The 19,868-nt window shown below is 41.1% G+C and overlaps 1 protein-coding gene across 3 annotated transcripts in view; it reads right to left on the minus strand.

The window, feature by feature from the left end:
• Positions 1–19,868, minus strand: part of LOC137369043 (transcription factor TFIIIB component B'' homolog) — a 173,229-nt gene that overhangs the window by 52,688 nt on the left and 100,673 nt on the right. For 2 of the 3 annotated variants that reach the window (XM_068029569.1, XM_068029567.1), the window contains exons 18-21: positions 17,268–17,426; positions 16,727–16,763; positions 5,736–6,021; positions 433–632 (exon numbers count right to left, since the gene is read on the minus strand). In XM_068029569.1, coding sequence (XP_067885670.1) covers positions 433–632; positions 5,736–6,021; positions 16,727–16,763; positions 17,268–17,426 — 682 coding nt within the window. The remainder of the gene's footprint in view (positions 1–432; positions 633–5,735; positions 6,022–16,726; positions 16,764–17,267; positions 17,427–19,868) is intronic. The other variant, XM_068029568.1, reaches the window with a different exon arrangement.

Below are 19,868 nucleotides of genomic sequence, written 5' to 3' on the forward strand. Positions count from 1 at the left end.
CAACAATAAAAATCATGCACGGGTTTATCACTTCTTAGGAACTTGGAAAATGTACTGCATCAGTTAATTCCAAATTTGAAAGCAATCATTTTGCATCCTTAATTTCCTTAGTGGATTGTTTTTTGTCACAAATGAAATCGACAATTATAAGCAAGCAAAAAACAATTTGCTAACAGTATCAAGAAGACTGCACATAAAGATAATTTATCAATGCAGTCACTCCCTCCAACTACACTACATGTTTTAAAATCATTGTGAATTTACACTTTACAATATTCACTCACACACACATGCAATTGTAAACCCATCGGTTACAAAGAGCGAGTGATGCTCCAGACCAGCAAGTCTCTAGTTAACTTTAATACAAATATTATTTTTTTGTTTTAAAAAAATGTTCCTTTAATCACTGCAGGCCCTGTCCATTTTGCTTACCATGTTTTTCTTTCTGCAATGTTGTTTCAGATGGTTCTACAGAGTTCTTCATTTCTCTACTCTCTGTAACAGGACAAGGCTTTTTCGCATGACTTCTAGATGTGATTTTACTGACGTTGGGTTTTGGTTTTAGAAACCTGCATCTTCTCGTGGCTCTGTTTGTCTGTGAACTATCAGACTGCTCATTGACTGAAGAGCTACTAATGAGAGAAATGGATTCCTTTTAGCATTACCTCAGATGAAAACACATTTAAAAGTTATCACCTAAAAATATTTTTTTTCACAATTTATGTGAACTGAGAAATCCAGATGAAGGGGTAAATCCCAAACCTCAGAACATCACCAAGGTTGGGAAATAAAGATTCCAGGGTGAACATTTTGAAAAGATAGGCAGAATGGAAAAGGAGGTGTAGCCTTGATAATAAAGGATGACATAAGGACATAAGAAAGGATCTTGGCTCAAAAGATCAGGAAGTAGAATCAGTATAGGTGAAGATTAGTAATAACAAGGTTCAGAAAATGATGGTGCGAATAATTTGTAGACCCAGTAACAGCAGTTATACTGTTGGACAGAGCATTAAGCAAGAAACAATTGAAGCTTGTAACAAAGGCAATGTAATAATCGTGGGGACTTCAATCTTTATATAGATTGGACAAAGTCTGGCATGGACTTGATGGGCTGAACGACCTTGTTCTGTGCTGTTATGACTATGAAATCAAATTGGCAAACATACGCTGGAAGATGAGCTTGTACAATTCTTTTCTAACAACTTCCTAGAATACATTGTGGAACCAACTAGGGATAAAGCTATTTTAAATCAAGTATTGTATAATGAGGCAGGGTTAATTCGTAAGTTTGAGAGCGATGTACTCAAGTCTAAAAGAAGAATCTTAAACAAAACCAATTACATAGGCACGAGGGGAGAACTGGCTAAGGTTGATTGCATAAGTAGAATAAAAGGGTATGGCAGCAAATAAACGATGAGAAACATTTGAAGAAATGATTCAAAATTTTCAATAAAAATATGTTCCATTAAAAAGCAAAAACTCAGCATGAAATATCCATCTGCGGCTTACTAGGGATGTTAATGACTGTATTAGGTTAAGAGAAGAGGCTTATAATGTTGCAAAGAATGGCCTGAGGATTGGGAGAGTTTTAGAAACAGCAAAGGCTAACCAAAAAGCTACTAAAGGGAAAACGTAGAATATAGAATCATAGAAATCATTAAAGGTTTAAGACATAGAAAGAGGCCATTTGGCCCATCGTGTCTGTACCAGTCAAAAAACAATCCACCTCTTCTAATCCCACCTTCCAGCATTTGGTCTGTAGCCCTGCAGCTTACGACACTTGAGATGTATATCCAGACTCCTTTTGAATGAGTTCAGGGTTTCTGCCTCAACTACCTTTTCAGACAGTGAGTTCCAGACCCTCTGGGTGAAAAAGTATTTCCTCATCTCCCCTCTAATTTTTCCACCAATCACTTTAAATCAATGCCTCCTCATCACCAACCTCTCTGCCAAGGTGAATAGGCCCTTCATCTCCAATCTATCCAGGCCCCTCAAAATTTTGTACATTTCAATCAGATCTCCCCTCAGCCTTCTCTGTTCCAAGGAGAACAACCCCAGCCTATCCAATCTTTCCTCATAGCTGCATTTTTCCAGTCCTGGAAACATTCTCGTAAATCTCCTCTGTACCTTCTCTAGTGCAATTACATCCTTTCTGAAATGAAGTGACCAGAACTGCACACAGTACTCAAGTTGTGGCCGAACCAATGAGACTGTGGAATTCGCTACCACAAAAAGCAGTTGAGGTCAAAACATTGTATGTTTTCAAGAAGGAGTTAGATATAGCTCTTGGGGCGAAAGGGATCAAAGGATATGGGGGGAAAGCGGGAACAGGTTACTGAGTTGGATGATCAGCCATGATCATAATGAATGGCTGAGCAGGCTCAAAGGCCGAATGGCGGAGCAGGCTCGAAGGGCCGAATGGCGGAGCAGGCTCGAAGGGCTAAATGGCCTACTCCTGCTCCTATTTTTCTATGTTTCTCTGTTATACAGTTCCAGCATAAACTCCCTGCTCTTGTATTCTATGTCTCGGCTAATAAAGGAAAGGGTTCCACCTGCCTTCTTAACCACCCTAACAACCTGTCCTGCGACCTTCAGGGATCTGCGGACATTCATTCCAAGGTCCCTTACCTCCTCTACACTTCTCAGTATTTTCCCATTAATTGTGTATTCCTTTGACTTGTTTGACCTCCCCAAATGCATCACCTCACAATATCAGAATAAACTAACCAGCAATATAAAAATGAATTGCAAGAGCTTTTACAAGTTTATAAAATAAAAAGAGAGCACCTAAAGCAAATGTTGGTTCCTTAGAGACAGGGGAAATTATCATGGAGAATGAGGAAATGGCAGAGACATTGAACAAATATTTTACATCTGTCTTCACAGTAGAAGACACAAATTACATACCAGAAATAGAGGGTAACCAAGGAGCTAATAAGAGTGAGGAACTTAAAGTAATTAATAATAGCACAGAAAAGGTATTAGAGAAATGTAAGGTACTATCAGCTGACAAATCGCCAGGACCTGGTGGCCTACATCTTTGGACTCTAAAATCCTAGCTGCAGAGATAGAGAATGCAATGATTATGGTTTTGCAAAATTTCCTAGAATCTAGAAAATCCCAGTGGATTGGAAGTTATCAAATGTAGCACCACTATTCAAGAAGGAGGAAGAGAGAAGACGAGGAACTACAGGCCAGTTAGCTTGACATCAATCATTTTGATAAAGACCCACACAGGAAGTTAGTAAACAAAATTAGAGCACGTGGGATTAGGTGTAATATACTGCTCTGGGTCGAGAATTGGTGAACAGACAGAGAGCAGAGAGTAGGAATAAACAGGTCATTCTCAGGATGGCAGGCTGTGTTACTAGTGGGGTACCATAAGGATCAGTGCTGGGGCCACAGCTGCACACAATCTATATAAATGATTTGAATATGGGGACCAAAGGCAGGATTTCCAAATTTGCTGATGACACAAAACTAGGTGGCAATGTAAGTTGTGAGGAGGATGCAAGGAGGCTTCAAGGGGACTTGGACAGGCTAAGTGAATGGGCAAGAACATGGTAGATGGAAAACAATGTGAATGAGTGTGAAGTGATCCCATTTTGGTAGAAGAAAACAGAAAGACAGAGTATTTCTTAAATGGAGAGGGGTTGGGACATTTTGATGTACAAAGGGACCTGGGTGTCCTTGCTCATGAGTCACTAAAAGCTCGTATACAGGTACAGCAAGCAATTAGGAAGGCAAATGCTATGTTGGCCTTCATCGCAAGGGGTTTTGAGTACAGGAGTAAAGAAGTCGTGCTGCAATTGTATAGAGCCTTGGTGAGACCTCACCTGGAGTAATGTGTACAGTTGTGGTCTCCTCATCTAAGGAAGGATATAATTGCCATAGAGGGAGTGCAACGGAGGTTCAGCAGACTAATCCCTGGGATGACGGGATTGTCTTACGAGGAGTGGAGAAAAATGAGAGGTGATCTCACTGAAACTTACAAAATTCTTACAGGGCATGACAGGATGGATGTAGATAGATTATTTCCCCTGGTTGCTGAGACTAGAACCAGGAGACATAGTCTCAGAATAAGGGCTAGGCCAGTTAAGACTGAAATGATGAGGAATTTCTTCAATGATGGTTGAGAATCTTTGGAATTCTCTACCCCAGAGGGCTGTGGAAGCTCAATCATTGAGCAAGTTCAAGACAGAAATTAATAGATATCTGCATACTAACGACATCAAGTGATATGGGGATAGAAAGGTAAAGTGGCATTGAGGTAGATGATCAGCCATGATCTAACTGAATGGTGGAGAAGCCTCGATGGGTTGAATGATCTACTCCTGCTCCTATGTTCATTCAGAAAATGCTGAAATCTATTAAGGGGATCTCAACAATGCACTTATGGTATGATCAGACAGGGCGTGGATGCAGGATTGGTTAACAAACACGAAGCAGAGTGTAGAGATAAACGGGGCATTTTCATGTTGGCAGGCTGTAACAAGTGGAGTTCTGCGAGGATCAATGCTGGGGCCTCAACTATTTACAACCTACGACTTGGACTAAGACCAAGAGTAATGCATCAAAGTTTGCTGATTATACAAAGCTAGGTGGGAATGTAAGTTGTGAGAAGGATACAAAGAGGCTGCAAATAGATTTAGACAGGTTAACTGAGTGGGCAACAAGGTAGCAGATGGAGTGTAATGTGGGAAAGTGTGAGGTTATTCACTTTGGTAGCAAGAATAGAAAGCAGAATATTTTTTAAAAAGGCATGAAACTTGTCAATGTTGATGTTCGCTGAGACTTGGGTATACTCGTACAAGGAATACAGAAACCTAGCTTGCAGGTACAGTAAGCAATTAGGCAAATGGCATGTTGGCCTTTATCGCAAGGGGATTGGAGTACAAGAATAAGGAAATCTTGCTACAATTGTATTGTGCTTTGGTGAGACCATACCTGGAGTGCTATGTGCAGTTTTGGTCTCCATATCTAAGAAAGGGTATGCTTGCCTTGGAGGCAGTACAGTGAAGGTTCACTAGATTGGTCCTTGGGATGAGAGGGTTGTCCTATGATGAGAAGCTAAGTAAATTGGGTCTGTACTCTCTGGGGTTTAGAAGAATGAGGGGTGATGGAATTCTCTACCCCAGAAGGTTGAAGATGCTCCATCATTGATAATATTCAAGGCTGGGATAGATAGGCTTTTGATCTCTCAGCGAATCAAGGGATATGGAGGACAAGTGGAGCTGAGGCAGAAAATCAGCCATGATCATACTGGAGCAGGCTCAAGAGGCTACATGATCTACTCCTACTCCTATTGCTTATGTTCTTAAGGTTGAAAAATAGAAGAAAGGATAAAGTAAATCGAGAAGATGTTATCGTGACACCAAGCTTGGGTTCTAAAAGCCTGCAGACTGGAGAAAGGAAAGAATGACTGAAGGTGATAGGAGTTCAATAATTTTGAGATCCAGAGAAAGAATAGGTTACAGCAGAAGCACGTGCAGGACAGCAAGTATGTCAGAAGGAAGACCATATAAGGTACATTTCAAGATAGGTTTATTTTCCATCGTTTCAGATTCATTACCAAATTCTAAATAAAGTACAAAATACTGATTTTCATGACAGCAAATTAATCCTTTTATATCGCTCATTTATAGATTGGATTATGTGAAAAGTATTATGAAGTATTATGAATTTATGGAAAAAGTAATTTATCCTTCCCTACCACAATATATGAGACACCTCACCTAAGGCTAGCAATGTGAGAATCTTCCTTTTGAAGAGAAGATTCTTCTAAGTCCATCCCATCTTTCAGATCCTTCTCTGTGGGAACACTCTGCTCATCAAGTCTGCTAGATTCAGTGTGCACATCAGTCACATTAGGAACAGCATCACACACGACAACCTGCAAGCAAGGAGGATCACTACCGAGGACAGAGTCCTGCTCCATGGTCTTCTGATCAATACAGCTTACATCTGTGTAAGCAGCATCCTGTAAACCATCACCAGGCTCTGTACTGCAGTCGTCCTCTTCTAAAAACAACACAGAGGTTTAAAATTAATATACTACAGGAGAAGGACTGCTCTGCCATTCATTCACTCCTTCCTTTCTCCAGTCTGCAGGCTTTTAGAACCCAAGCTTTGTGTCACGATAGGACCGCTCTGCTTGTTATGTGTCGTGACATCATAAACACAATCTTTTAGAATGCATTTACAATGTCGCCACACACAGCAACCAGAGCAATCCCTCTCCCCATCTAACAATTGCTTATACACAATGAATGTTGGTTATTTGTTAGAATCAAATATGTAAGATCTGTGCCCAGTCTAAAACTCCAAGTTAAAACAATTTGTATAGGAGAACCCACAACACTCCATAAGCACTCTATCATTCCAACCTGAAAATAAACAAAATAGCCATCATTGTCTAATGTAAATACAAACACCCTTATTGATCCCTATGCAAATATTCTTCACAAAAGTTTTTCAAACTGTTTACCAGGATACCTGATAGAAAATGTAACCAAGTTTCACTGAGGTTTTGGAGGTATTGAACAGAATACACATAATGACCCGACAACAAAGTTGCAACAGTATCAACTGATAGGAAGAAAGCATTCTACTAAAAAATACTAGCATCAGAATCAAAACTACATAGCTTTAGTTGATTATAACCTTTGATGTATATAAAAAGAAATGGTTAGTTTTGAGTATATTCACTTCTGAAACCTGTAATGGAATTTTATCTTAGCAGATTTGCATGCAACTGGGAGGGCAATAGTGAGTTGGGGACCTGTTTGTTCTGTCGGCGGGTTTGCCATGGCTGGTTAACTCAGCCACATGAGCATGCCACTTCTGGGTTTCCCAACCAGAGAGGGCAGACGAGATGATGCACTGAATCTGTCAAACAAAGGATTTCCAGTTAAAATGACCTGGCAGGGATCAAAATAGCTGACCTTTACATTGATTCCTGAGAGTTCAGCAACAACAGGAATGGAAAGGAGATATGGAAAGGTTGCCCCCTGGATCTCTGACTCTTAGCCGGAGGTCCTGCTGCAGGATCTGAGGGACTGAAATGAGGTGATGTTTGCCAAGGGAGGGTGGACACCTGCCTCATCAGCCTGGACCAGGATATCGCACACCAACATGATGGACGTGCTCTCCAAAATGGGGTTTGGGGAGGGAATCTGCAATGGGATCAAACTGCTCTACACAAACATCAGTAGCGCAGTCTCAATCAATGGGTGGGAATCAGAAAGTTCCCCGATCCAATTTGGAGTCAGACAGGGCTGTCCTCTCTCCCCGGTCTTGTTTGTTTGCTGTATTGAATCCTTTGCTGAGTCTATTAGGAAGGATGCGAGCATAAGAGGGGTGACAATCCCAGGCAGTGGAGGCACTCAGGTTAAAACCTCCCTATACATGGATGACGTCGCCGTCTTCTGCTCGGATCCGCTGTCCGTTTGCAGACTGATGAGCATTTGCAACCAGTTCGAACTGGCCTCGGAAGCCAAAGTTAACCTGGGCTGACCGATCCTTTGTCCCCTTCACCGTCAGGTCAGACTATCTGAAGGTGTTGGGGATATGGTTCGGAGGGGCCGGGCTGTGCACCAAAACCGGGAAAGAGCGAGTAGCTAGGATACACCATAGGCTGAGCATGTGGGAGCAGCGATCTCTTTCCATTGTGGGTAAGATCAGATGATCAGATGCGAGGCGCTCACGTTGTTGCTGTACGTGGCGCAGGTCTGGCCCCATACCCCACTCCTGCGCCGTGGTGGTCACCCGAGCCATTTTCCGCTTCATATGGGGATCCAAAATGGACCGGGTCTGGAGGGACACTATGTTCAACCCTTTTGATAAGGGCGGGAAAAATGTACCCAACGCCGCCCTCATTCTGATGGCCACCTTCGTGTGCGGCTGCATCAAGCTGTGTGTAGACCTCCAGTATGCAAACTCCAAGCGTCACTACGTGCTGAGGTTCTATCTGACCCAGTGTTGCGAAGGATGGGTCTGGTCACATTGCCGCGGAACGCTCCATCCATTTGCACCGTGCCTTACCACCTATCCTTCGTGGGAAAGTTTCTACGGAAAAACACCTTTGACCACCAATCCACCAGGCAGTGGTCTGCACGGAATGCCCTCAAGGCCCTACGGGAAAACGAGATGGTGGATCCAGTCAGATAGTTCCCTGAGCAGGCCGTCAAAGTCATTTGGCAGAATGCCTCATCACCAGAACTTTCAAACAAGCACCAAGATATAGCTTGGCTGGTGGTGAGAAGTGCCCTCCCCGTCAGATCTTTCCTGCACGCCCGGAGTCTCTCACCCTCTGCACAATGCCCTTGAGGTGGCTGTGATAGGGAAGAGACGGTTGCCCACCTCTTTCTGGAATGTGTCTTTGCAAAGCAGGTTTGGAAAGAGATGCAGTGGTTTTTGTCGAGGTCCATTCCAAGGAGCTCTGTAACACAGAAGTCTGTGCTCTACGGGCTGTTCTCAGGGACGCACACCGAGATAAACATCGACTGCTGCTGGAGGACTATCAATTCGGTGAAAGACGCCCTTTGGTCTGCCCGAAACTTGCTGGTCTTCCAGTGCAAAGAGTTGTCCATGACCGAATGTTGTAGACTGGCACATTCCAAGGTCCAGGACTATGTGCTGAGGGACGCACAAAAGCTAGGGGCAGCTGCGGCAAAGGTTCAATGGGGAAAGACCACTGCGTAAGGTCCCCCTCCAACAAGGTGAACTGAGGGGCTGGATCCATGGAAAAACCCCTCGAACTGTAGCCAGAAAATATTTGTTTGCTGTAAAATGTACATGGCATGTAAAATGAAATGGAAGGGTTGTGAGGAAACTCACTCCTGTATTGAAGGAAACTGATCTCCTTTGCACTCTTTATATTGTTTAATTGTTGCTTTTTTTTTTACATATTTTTTATGAATGAAGTATATTTTGGAAATTAAAAAAAAAATTTTGCCAAGGGAGGGTGGAAGAGATCAGCCTTTCAAAGCAATCAGGCATCAATGGAAGTTGTCAAGGAAGTCAGCTGCAGTAGGGTTGGCCCATGAACCTAGATACAGTGCGCCAAAAGGTTCAAGGACTTCAGAAGGGCAGGAAAGAAGAGTGGCATAACAATTTTTGGTGCCAAGCCCCACACTCTGACTTTCCCAATATTCTCCTGCACAACACACCCCGGCCCAATATACCTTGCAGCTCCACTCATTCTTATCTCTCCAGGCAACTCCTCACATCTCCATCTGAACAGCCAACACTCATGTTCATTGCTGAAAGGTCACACAGACCTGAAACATTAACTCTGTTTCTCTGTCCACAGTTGTTGCCTGATCTGAGTAGTTCCAGCATTTTTTGTTTTTGTCTCACTCTCATCGTTGTGCTATCCCACAGCCATGTCTCACAGTCACCCAATACAAAAGTAGTCCTTCACTCCTCTATACACAATCCATTTCTCTCACTTACAACTCTCTTCCCCTGCAAGGAACATACAAATTAGGAGAAGGAGTAGGCCACTCAACCCTTCGAGCTTGCTCCGCCATTTAATAAGTTCATGGCTGAACTGATTACTCCACATTTCCACCTACCCCTGATAACCTTCCACCCCCTTGCTTATCACGAATCTATCTACCTCTGCCTTAAAAATATTCAAAGACTCTGCTTCCACTGCCTTTTGAGGAAGAGAATTCCAAAGACTCACAACCCTCAGAGAAAAAATTTCTCCTCATCTCTGCTTAAATGGGCGCCCCCTTATTTTTAAACAGTGACCCCTAGTTCGAGATTCTCCCACAAGGGGGAACATCCTTTCCACATTTACCCTGTCAAGACCACTCAGGATCTTGTATGTATCAATCAAGTCATAGTTCTGATTCAGTTCACTGACCTGAAACGTTAACTCTGCCTCTCTCTCCACAGATGCTGCCAGACCTGCTGAATATTTCCAGCATTTCTTGTTTTTATTTCAAATTTGCAACATCCGTAGTAATTTGCTTTTTATTATGCTGGGTTAAATCCTCAGTTAATTGCCTCTTTAAATATTTTAATTATTTACCCCAAAGCTCCACTGGGGTTTTTCCCCACTCCCCTGCAAGCTTGCCTGGGTTAAACCTGGAAATGGGAAGGATCATGTCGAGTTTCCGATCCTGTGCCACTTGGCAATTAAAATTCTGCCCCTAATCACAGTTCTGATGACAGTTAAATTGCAAAAATATAAATTTTGCATTGTATTATTTGAATGGATAAATTGGCATTGTGAATCTCCAATGTACCTTTATTCCCTTTATTTATTGAACTATTTTGTTTTATTCAAGTACATTATTCTGAAAGAGAGCATATAGATGGGTTGTTGGTCAACAGAAGAGGAAGACATGTTTTATTGCTGTAGACCTCGTATGAGCTATGTCTCAAACAAAACACTCAACGATAATTATATTTAAAAATAAGCATGGTCTAAAATTCATGTCTTTTTTTCCTCTGGTATAAACTGTACAATTTAGAACTGTCAATATTCAGTGTTCAAACCCATACAGAAACTGAGAAACGCTGTCTCCCCTTGACCCTCTCCTGAATATCAGCACTGTGAATTAAATGAAGGCTTTTCAATTACAACTACTCACTGCAGCTCCTGCATTTCCTGCACTGTAACCTACAGCCCAATCTTACTGCAGAAATTACATGTCCGCAGTAGTATGAACACCATTTAAACCAGGACAGAGTAAATAAGGAAGTTTTATTATTAGTTTACCTCAAATAGGAAACTAAATAGACACTGATGTCTGGAAGAAAAAGAGCAACAAGCCCAATTCCTAGCCTCAGAACCAAGTGCATTAAAGATTATTCTCCTCGGAACAGAAATAGTGTTTTGATGAGCTTATGGTCTTAACTATTGTAAGGGAAGGTTAAGATATGGGCTATCTTAGTTTTGTCCCTAACTATTCTGTGGTCAACATTTGGGCCAAAGTATGAGATCAGTTGTTGATCAGGCAGCTTGCTGAGCTCAGCAGTCACCTTAGAGCGAAGCACCAGAACTGAAAATGTGCATTTAGAAGCACACAATAATCTTGTACTGTAGATGAATTGTTACAAGAGTTTTGTTTTTGTGTTGAAAGCTTAGAATTCTGTGTGCTTTTAAAAACTGAGGAAAAGATTTTTCTCTGTGCACACTGATTGCTGAAACTTGGTAGAACCATAGAAGGTGTGAACTGAGTGAAATACAAAGACTGCAAGGCACCTGTTTCCAAACAACTCAGCAGGGGAATGACAGGTCAAGATTTATGACTGTCATGTGACTGGACTGTTGAAGTTAGCTTCACTTTTGGATTGTGAAAAGACCAGTGAGCTGGACAATGAGCAGGCTGTTGAAATCTGGCTGTGACCTGCCTGAAACCAGAGAAAAGACCTCTCTCTGAAAAGGAAGCCTGCATCTCTTGAAAAGAAATCCTGCATTTGAAAGGTGGCAGATGTCTACTGCCTCCTGTCTCTGAAGAATTCCTGCATCCAATGTGGTTACTGTTGCCGCCTGTGTTTTGGGAAACCTTGGAACCTGCAGAAAGCTTCTACTGCTGTGTTGTTTCTATGAGTCCTGAGCAGAATGGTTGCTGCACTTCTGCTGAAAGACCTGTGTGACGCCTGCTGCAGACAAATTACCTTGAGTGCCTACCCATTAGACTGTTCATCAACCTCGCCTGGAGAGACCGCGAGTGATATCTGACTATTTGACTCTGGGACATCTCACCGTACCGAAAACATCCTACCAGAATGTGATAAACTCAATCATTTTATTTTTCCCTTTTTATTCCTAAGATACAGCTGTAAATCAAAAAAGTTATTTTTCCCCCGGTTAGCCAGTTTTTCAATGTATGTATGTGTGCATGAGGGCTAGGAAGAATAAGGAGTTTTTAAAAATCTTTGCACATATAGATTTATCTCATTATTGTTTAAGACTTATTATTTCTTTACTAATAAATAGTTAATGTCGTTGTTATTTAAAGAAACCTGGTTTGGCGTGCTTTATTCTTGGAGACAAATAGATTGTCTAATTTGGCTATTCTTTGGTAGGTAAAAACCTTTCTTGATATGCTGTGACCTGTGGAGTAGTGGGACTGAATTAACATTGCATTACTCCCACCTTGCTCATAACAGAATGCACTGACATTATCAACATAAAACCATAAACGTCACTACTACAAGAGCAGCTCACTGGTAGCTAGCCAAAATCAGTCCTAGTACCGGATTAGGATCAAGTCACAGTAGCAGATCGTGCAGTACACAGTCACAGTGTTGAGAGCGGGTAAAGCATGATTTCGGAGCACGCAAAAAAATGAAATACAGATCAAGTTTGAAATAGGTTACAAATTCCGATATTAAATGGACTGAATATACAAAGGGTGGAAATGTATTTATATATTCAGAGATAAAAACAAGAAATGCTGGAACCACTCAGCAGGTCTGGCAGCATCTGTGAAAAGAGAAGCAGAGTTAACGTTTCGGGTCAGTGACGCTTCTTCGGAACTTTTGCCTTTTGCTTTTATATATTCAGAGATCTGGTTATGATGAATGAGTTAAATGAACCAGAGGGTCTATTTTTAAACAGGTCAGTTGGGAGCTCAATACCTGCGTTACTGATGTGATTTCAACTGCTCTTAAGTAATTAATTTATTAATTGATGTTAAGTAGTACAGAACTTGAGTATTACTGAAAATAGAGACATGTTGTCGAAGCGTTTTGTCTTGCACTCATCAGGATAATCACAAGAATAACCAATGTAAGGGAACACAGCTTATACTGAATGAGAAGAGAGTGCTGATTGGTTGGCAAGTGAACTCTGATTGGTAGAGGTGTTGCCATGGCGAATGAACCAGTTTACAGTGGTTTCAGATACACTTCTCTCTGAAAAGTATCATCTTACAGAAATGCAGCTTTTATGTCAATGCATTTACAATCCCATGACTATGTGGCCAAAACAGCCAAAAAGATTTTCAAGATTACTTTTCCAGTTGTGGGAGAGTCCACTCTAATAATCAGTTTCACCCAGTCGCTCTTCAAAACCCCTCACAACTAGCCTCACTTTAGCCTTATAATTTCCATTGGCAAGGACTTTTTCGATACAAATCCATCTTTGTGACAAGGCTGGCTGTCCCCTATCTGGTACCTCAGAATAAACTCTAAATTCTCTCCAACTCTTGAATTCCTTATGTTTTGCTTCTCTCATTAGTTTATTCTCAAGTTTATTGGCAGCCACTAAAACTTCTGCTTCTAGTTCTATTCAGAGACTGCTCTCTAGCCTTCGTTTCATTGTGGAATCTGTTCAAACTATGGCCTCTATTAGCACTTTGATGTTTTTCAGAACTACTGCTAGAAGATTTCCCTCGCACTTTATCTGAGGCTCTTTCTCCAGTACATGATCGCTTCCTTAGGCAAGAGTCACTTTCAGACCCACTATTAGAAATTGCATTGCGCTTTCTTACCCTCCACTCTTTCACCCCATTCTGCCAGTCCATGGACCTTGCTTCTTGGCCATCATCTTGAACATTTAACCAATATTTAAATTTGCCTGTAGATTTTCCTGCTCGTCCCACAATTGTTGCATCCCTCCATTTGTTAGACCCCTCTGGAATATATGTCACCCGAGTACATACTCGGGGAAATTGGCTTTTGGATGGGATAGCTCTTTCCTGAGCATCATGATCAGTCACATTACTCAGCAACTCTTGATCTACCATATTTTGTGTCTCAGGACTTTCTTCACAAAACACATGAGTACTTGAAGTACAAGGTGCTTCTTTTCCCTCTATCAGCAACTCAGATTCTGAGATTTAGTAATCAACCCAACTAATCTTGATGAATGAACCTTAAGAGTTTGATTTCCATGCTTGATAACTACTGTATTACCATCACGACCGATTACCTTACCAGGGCCCTTCCATTCCCTATGACCCTCTCTTTTATAATACACCAAATCTCCTGAACTAAAGTACGCCTCAGATGGCCTCATATGATGCCTCAGAACTCTGTGAATTTTCTGAGAGACCTCAGCCTTGATGAAAGCCCATCTTCCTGCATGTAAAGCATTCACATGTAGAAAAAAAATCGAACTAATTTAGTACCTTCTAGAGCAGGAGGACTGTTGGACAGTACGGAAGGCAATTTAGGATTCTGCCCATAGACCAATTGATAGGGACCATCTGAAGCAAATTCTTCGCATAAACCACCCATGCCAGGGCAGTTATCAACTTACAGTTTGGCTGGTCAGCTAAGATTTTATGTAACATTTCATCAACCACTGTGTGATTCCTTTCACAAAGCCCATTGCTGAAAGGACTTTCAGCTGCAGTATTCATAACTATAATGTTCATGTTTTCATACATATCTCTGAATTCATTATTGGCATATTCCCCTCCATCAGTCAGCAACTTAGCTGGTGGTCCAAGTCCAGTCCCTATCCATTTCTCCACAATTTTGTCTCTAATCACCTTTTGTCCTTCCTATTTATTATTGTAGAAAGACTAAATCTAGTTGCTAGGTCTATAAAATGCAGAGTTAAAATATTCTTGACTTTGTCCCATACCTTTAAATCCATGGCAACTACCTCGTTAAAGTCAAGTGCCAATGGAAGGCTGACAATAGGACGTGATGGTGTTCGCTGATACTTTTTACAGATTTCACGAATCTCTTCTGTTATCCTCGTATACTCTTCATCAATCACACCTACATCCTTTAGTAGAGATTTTAATCTCTGACAAGAAGGGTGAGCAAATTGTCTGTGTAACATTAAGACAATTTGTCTTTTCTCTCTCTGATTCTTAACACCTGATGCCATCAATACTTCTCCAACACTCTGAATAGAAACATCAAGTTTTGTTAAGGGGATACAATAATGCCCTGACTGGATGAAGTGCAAATTCACTGTCTTCCCAAAAACAATTGCCTTATCATACTCCCCATCAAGTTTCATTTGTGCCTTTCTCATTAAAGGCTTACTCGACAGTAGAGATATCTCACTGGAGACTACATCAGTACTGATAAAGTGGCTTACCCCAGCTATTTTACATTGAATTATTACCCTCTTCAGTGACTTCAGTGTGTTGTCATCACCAAACCTAAAGCTGGTAGCACTTTTATACTCCTTAACCTTGTGTCGATCCTTATTACTGAGTGAATCCAGATGACACTGTAACCAATCAGATCCACATACTGTTGACATGCAAGCACTATCCAATACAGCACAGCTGAATGAATCCGCAACTAGTACATTCATCACAGGACAACTCCTTCCGACTAGTACAATTCATTCAGATCCATCAGTATCTTCCTCTTCTGCCTCAGAATTCTCTGTGTTGTGCTATATTTCGAAGACTCTGCCCCTCCGCTTAGGGCAGTTCATTGCATAATGATACTTTGAGTCACATCTGAAGCACCTATTAACTGTTCCTTCAGCATGCCTGGAATTCATTCGCCTCTGATTGCTTTTCCAATTCTGAATTCCACTGTAATAGTCCACTGTTAACGGTGCTTTCAATCTCATTCCTCCTGTCTTTAACTCTTCCATTGTACTTATGCCTACTTCCAGTATCTGGACTATTTCTAAATCTAGTAAACATTGAGCCCTCCATTCTTTGTGTCACCTCAAAGTGCCCTGCTTGTTCTCCCAGGGCTGCAGGAAATAACTGTTTCCCCAGGAATTTATTTAAGGCTGCAGACATTTGATCCAACAGGGAGTCTTTGTCCAAGAGCTGAACCCCAGTTAGAAAGAGGAGCCTGTCTATATGCGACACCCTCGCACAATCTAGAAATTTAAAAGCTAGAACTGAACGAGGGATCTCCAAATTGAATTTTCTCAATCTTCTATACAGTCTGTTGAAGTCCATGATATATTCCTCCATCGAATAACCATCTGTTTTCCAAAATCTACCAAAGTCTGACCATGCCTCATACGCATCCAACAGATCATCTCTATTGTAAATTTCATCCAAGAATTCTAACAGAAGATCCAACCCTTCATCAGTATCCAGCTGGCTAGCAACCAGCTCACAAAACACTTAATTTCTGATTTGACTTTTGGTAGGAAGAGACAACGTTAAGGCCATACTTTGTTTTCTCTTTGGTAGAGATGTAACCCATGTCCACATATCCACTTCATTCTTCCACTGGTCATATGGTTCAGACTCCAAGAATATCGGAGGGTAATGATACCGTGACAATTTACACTTGCTTTCTGTCATATTTTCCACAATAGCCCTTGAGATTTTAGTTTTCTATCCAAAACAAATTCCGAATTTCCAACCTTCAGCTTTAGGCAACCATTCTCTGCTACCAAGTTAAATTCCAGAAAGCTTGTTGTGGAAGGATAATGCTGGAGCCTATATTTACTCAGTTTCACTTTTATTGTGTAGAGTAAAAGGATTACAAACATGTAGCTCCTCACTCAAACCCTCCAACAGTCTCAGTGAGTGTCTGCTTATAAATGCTCAACTAAGACCCCAATTAACACCCTTCACCTGCATATAATCAAACCATTGATACACAATTAACAGAATAACAACCTCCCTCCCGGCACGGTGCGTACTGATGTCAACATGCGCATGTGTAAGTTGATCCTGACAAGCTGACAAATTTGCGGATGCAGTCGGATGACGTCGCAGCTTGCGCATGTGCTGGTTGCCTTGGCAAGAGACACTCTGGAGTAATATATTTTGGGGGGGAAAAAGCACTCAAAATTAATCAGTACTTTGCTTACCTTGACCTGTATCTTCACTTGCAATTTCAATAACCTCCTATAAAAAGATGAATTGCAAAGTTCAGTGCTCTGGTAAATAAATATTAATTTTAAAAGATAAGTTAAACAAATTATTCAGGTAACTATATATTGAGTGCTTAAGTATATGATGCAAGGTAGACTACATTTATGCAAAATGTAGAACGTAACTAATGCATTAGGGCCAGTATCGACAAATATAATTTAAAATGGCCAATGCACCAAAATTCACTAAATAATATTTAAATTTCTTACAGATTTCTAAAACATCAATTTTATCCACAAATGTGCATTTGTGCCTTCAATTTTAACAAAAATATGGAACATATTAAACAGCAAAATACTGATTATCCTGATATTGAGTATTATATTTTCTAAATCAATTTTTATTTTGCTTTCCTTATGCATTATTCAGTCAAGACCGCAGCTGGCAAAGATTCTGTTGTTTAAATCTCAACTCTTTTTTTTATTATAATAAAAGATTCTGAAGAAAACTGTTGTGGAAACAACAGACTTAACTTACAACAAAAAGTTCGATCTGATCGGCAGTTGTTGTGTGGTAATCTTCTTCTGCAGCTAAGGTGCATGACTGGCTGGGGTCACTTTCATCAGGTAACTCTGGGAGTGACTGTTCAGCTTCACTATCATAGTTCTTGTCTGAGACATTAACTGCTATTTCAAGCTGTGTGTGATAAATGGAAGTGATAAAGTGTAAAAAAAAAGCTTTCCAAACAAAACGCATTTTTAAAGTTGCATTTCCCTTTCAGGGTCAGGTTTTAGTCTAGTGCATAACACTATCCACTTTAGTCTCCGCTTTCTTTCAACATCGGCTCAACTGCTATCAAGGAATGCAGGTTTGTGGGAAAAACAGAAGGAAAACATATACAGTATGTAACTAAAATAAATGAAGTAAAACAAAATCAAATTATAAAAAAAGTTTAATTCCATGCATTATTTTAGTTAATAGAATAAAAATTAACTTCCTACATAACCGCAGAAAAGGTCAAGCAATTCTTATGGAACCCATGCACCAAAGTGATGGTGCTCAGAGCATTAAGATGTGGATTCATGGCCATAGTTCCCAGTATGGTAAGTTCCCACTTTTAGCAGCACCAAAAGTGGGTAGCTCCAAAGGAAGGGCAAGGTGCTTTTCCAAACCAAGGCTAGGAAGGGGGAGAAAGGATATTAAAGAAGTGGGACAGAACAGGAATAAAGGAAGTTTAGCAACTAACTACAGACTTACAAACTAAAACTTATACACAAACACATCTAAAACTACTAACTCCATCTCAGATTCAAGTTACAATACAACTATCTCATAGGCACATGGGTATTGCATTCAGCGAAATCTCGTCTACAGCGTGTACTGGGCAGTAATAACTTAGAATGCAATTATTGTATCAGAAGCTCAGGCCAATCAGATCCAAGAATGTATTCACTTAACTATGTTGTGACAAATCTTACTGTAAGACAAGGAAATCAAAAGTTAAAGATGAATTTGTACAGCTTAGGCCACAGTTAAGAACGCTGTGAAGTTTTGGGTACTCCATTATAGGTAGGACATTTAAGGGCGAATTGGATAGACATAGTGGATGATACAGTAACCTTGAAAAAGAGAGTTTAGAGAATTATTCCTAGGTTAAATAATCTCACTGTTTTACATAGGTTTAAAGGCCTTAGCATTTACTTTAGAATGGCACAGACTTAAAAGTGGCTTGACAGGAGGCCCACAAAATAAAGAGCTGGATAGCATGCATACTTATGGATTATTCCAGTTCAGAAGATTGGGGAGGGCTGGGGATATAAGCTTAAGTTGTGTAAGCGTAGGAATAGACTGGATGTTAGGCGGTTCCTCTTTTCCCAAAGAGTAGTGAGCTTCTGGAATACATTGCTGCCTGGTGTGGTGACTCGCTGCTTGCCGTCAAGAAGGAGTTGGGCTGGCTCCATCATATGGAAGGCAAGTGGCGTCCTAGGTAACACTTGGTCCATGTGATCTCCTGAAATGGTTTCAATTGCCTGAGGGGACAGGAGAGGAATTTTCCAGAGTATTTTTTGCCCCTCATTGCGTCTGGGTTTTTTGCCTTTCCCCAGAAGATTACAAAGTTGCTGAGGGGAAGAACGGGATGAGGGGGGGGGAGGGTAGGTGCAGTGGAACAGGGAGGAGTGTTTAGCCATGATGTTCCACCCATCATGAGTTGTGAGGCAGGCTTGATGCCTACCTGGTCTTTTCCAGGTTCTCAATTTTGTATCTTCAGATGTTTGAACCAGAGGAAAATACAGGGGTTGGGAGAGCAAGGAAAGCAGTGACATTCGTTCTGGATTGCTTTAGGAAAGACCTGGCATAGATGTAACAGGCAAAGATCCTCCTTGTGTGCTGTAAACCTCTATGGTTCTAAGGAAACTAGTATATTCATTAGCATCCAACTTCCCCAACAAAGAACTTCAGTCACCACACAAAGGCAGCACATAAAAAACGCAAGAAATTCTAATCATCAGCTTGGTAGAAAAGTTCAACTTATGCATGGAATTAGATAAACACAGCAACAGCCAGTTCAGTGAAACATCTTGGTAAAACCAGTGAATCAGAGACACAACAGAAGCCAATGAGAGACACAACAGAAGCCAATGAGAGACACAACAGAAGCCAATGAGAGACACAACAAAAGGGGTAAAAGGACCTCCTGAAATAAAATGTTTGCATGACATACATTATCTCATAGCTAAACATAATTCTTCAATTCTTTACGCAAGATATGCAGTGTATTGGAGTACCAATGTGCTTTGGTTAAAAACTATCCAGTTCGCTGTTCCCCCGACTCTGTTGAGCCCCAATCTCAGTCATGCAGTTGTGTGAAAGCACCCATGCAGAACTTTGGCATCCCTTCAAGGTTGAAGGGGGTGGAACAACCAGGCTGCTGTTGTGTGCCTCGTGGCTGGAAAGTGGTATTGGCTGAACCGACAGTACTGGCTAGCCACAAGAGCCAACTTAATTGATAAGACCTGTATGGGGTGGGGCACAATGGGCTCAAGAGAAGAAAGACAGATCTCATAGCCACTTTACTTTTTTTTTTAAACGCTCAATTAGTAGCTAACATGCACTGAACGTGGACTGTCATCTCAAATC

The sequence above is a fragment of the Heterodontus francisci genome, chromosome 4 (assembly GCF_036365525.1).
Source record: "Heterodontus francisci isolate sHetFra1 chromosome 4, sHetFra1.hap1, whole genome shotgun sequence".
In the NCBI taxonomy this organism is placed as follows: Eukaryota; Metazoa; Chordata; class Chondrichthyes; order Heterodontiformes; family Heterodontidae; genus Heterodontus; species Heterodontus francisci.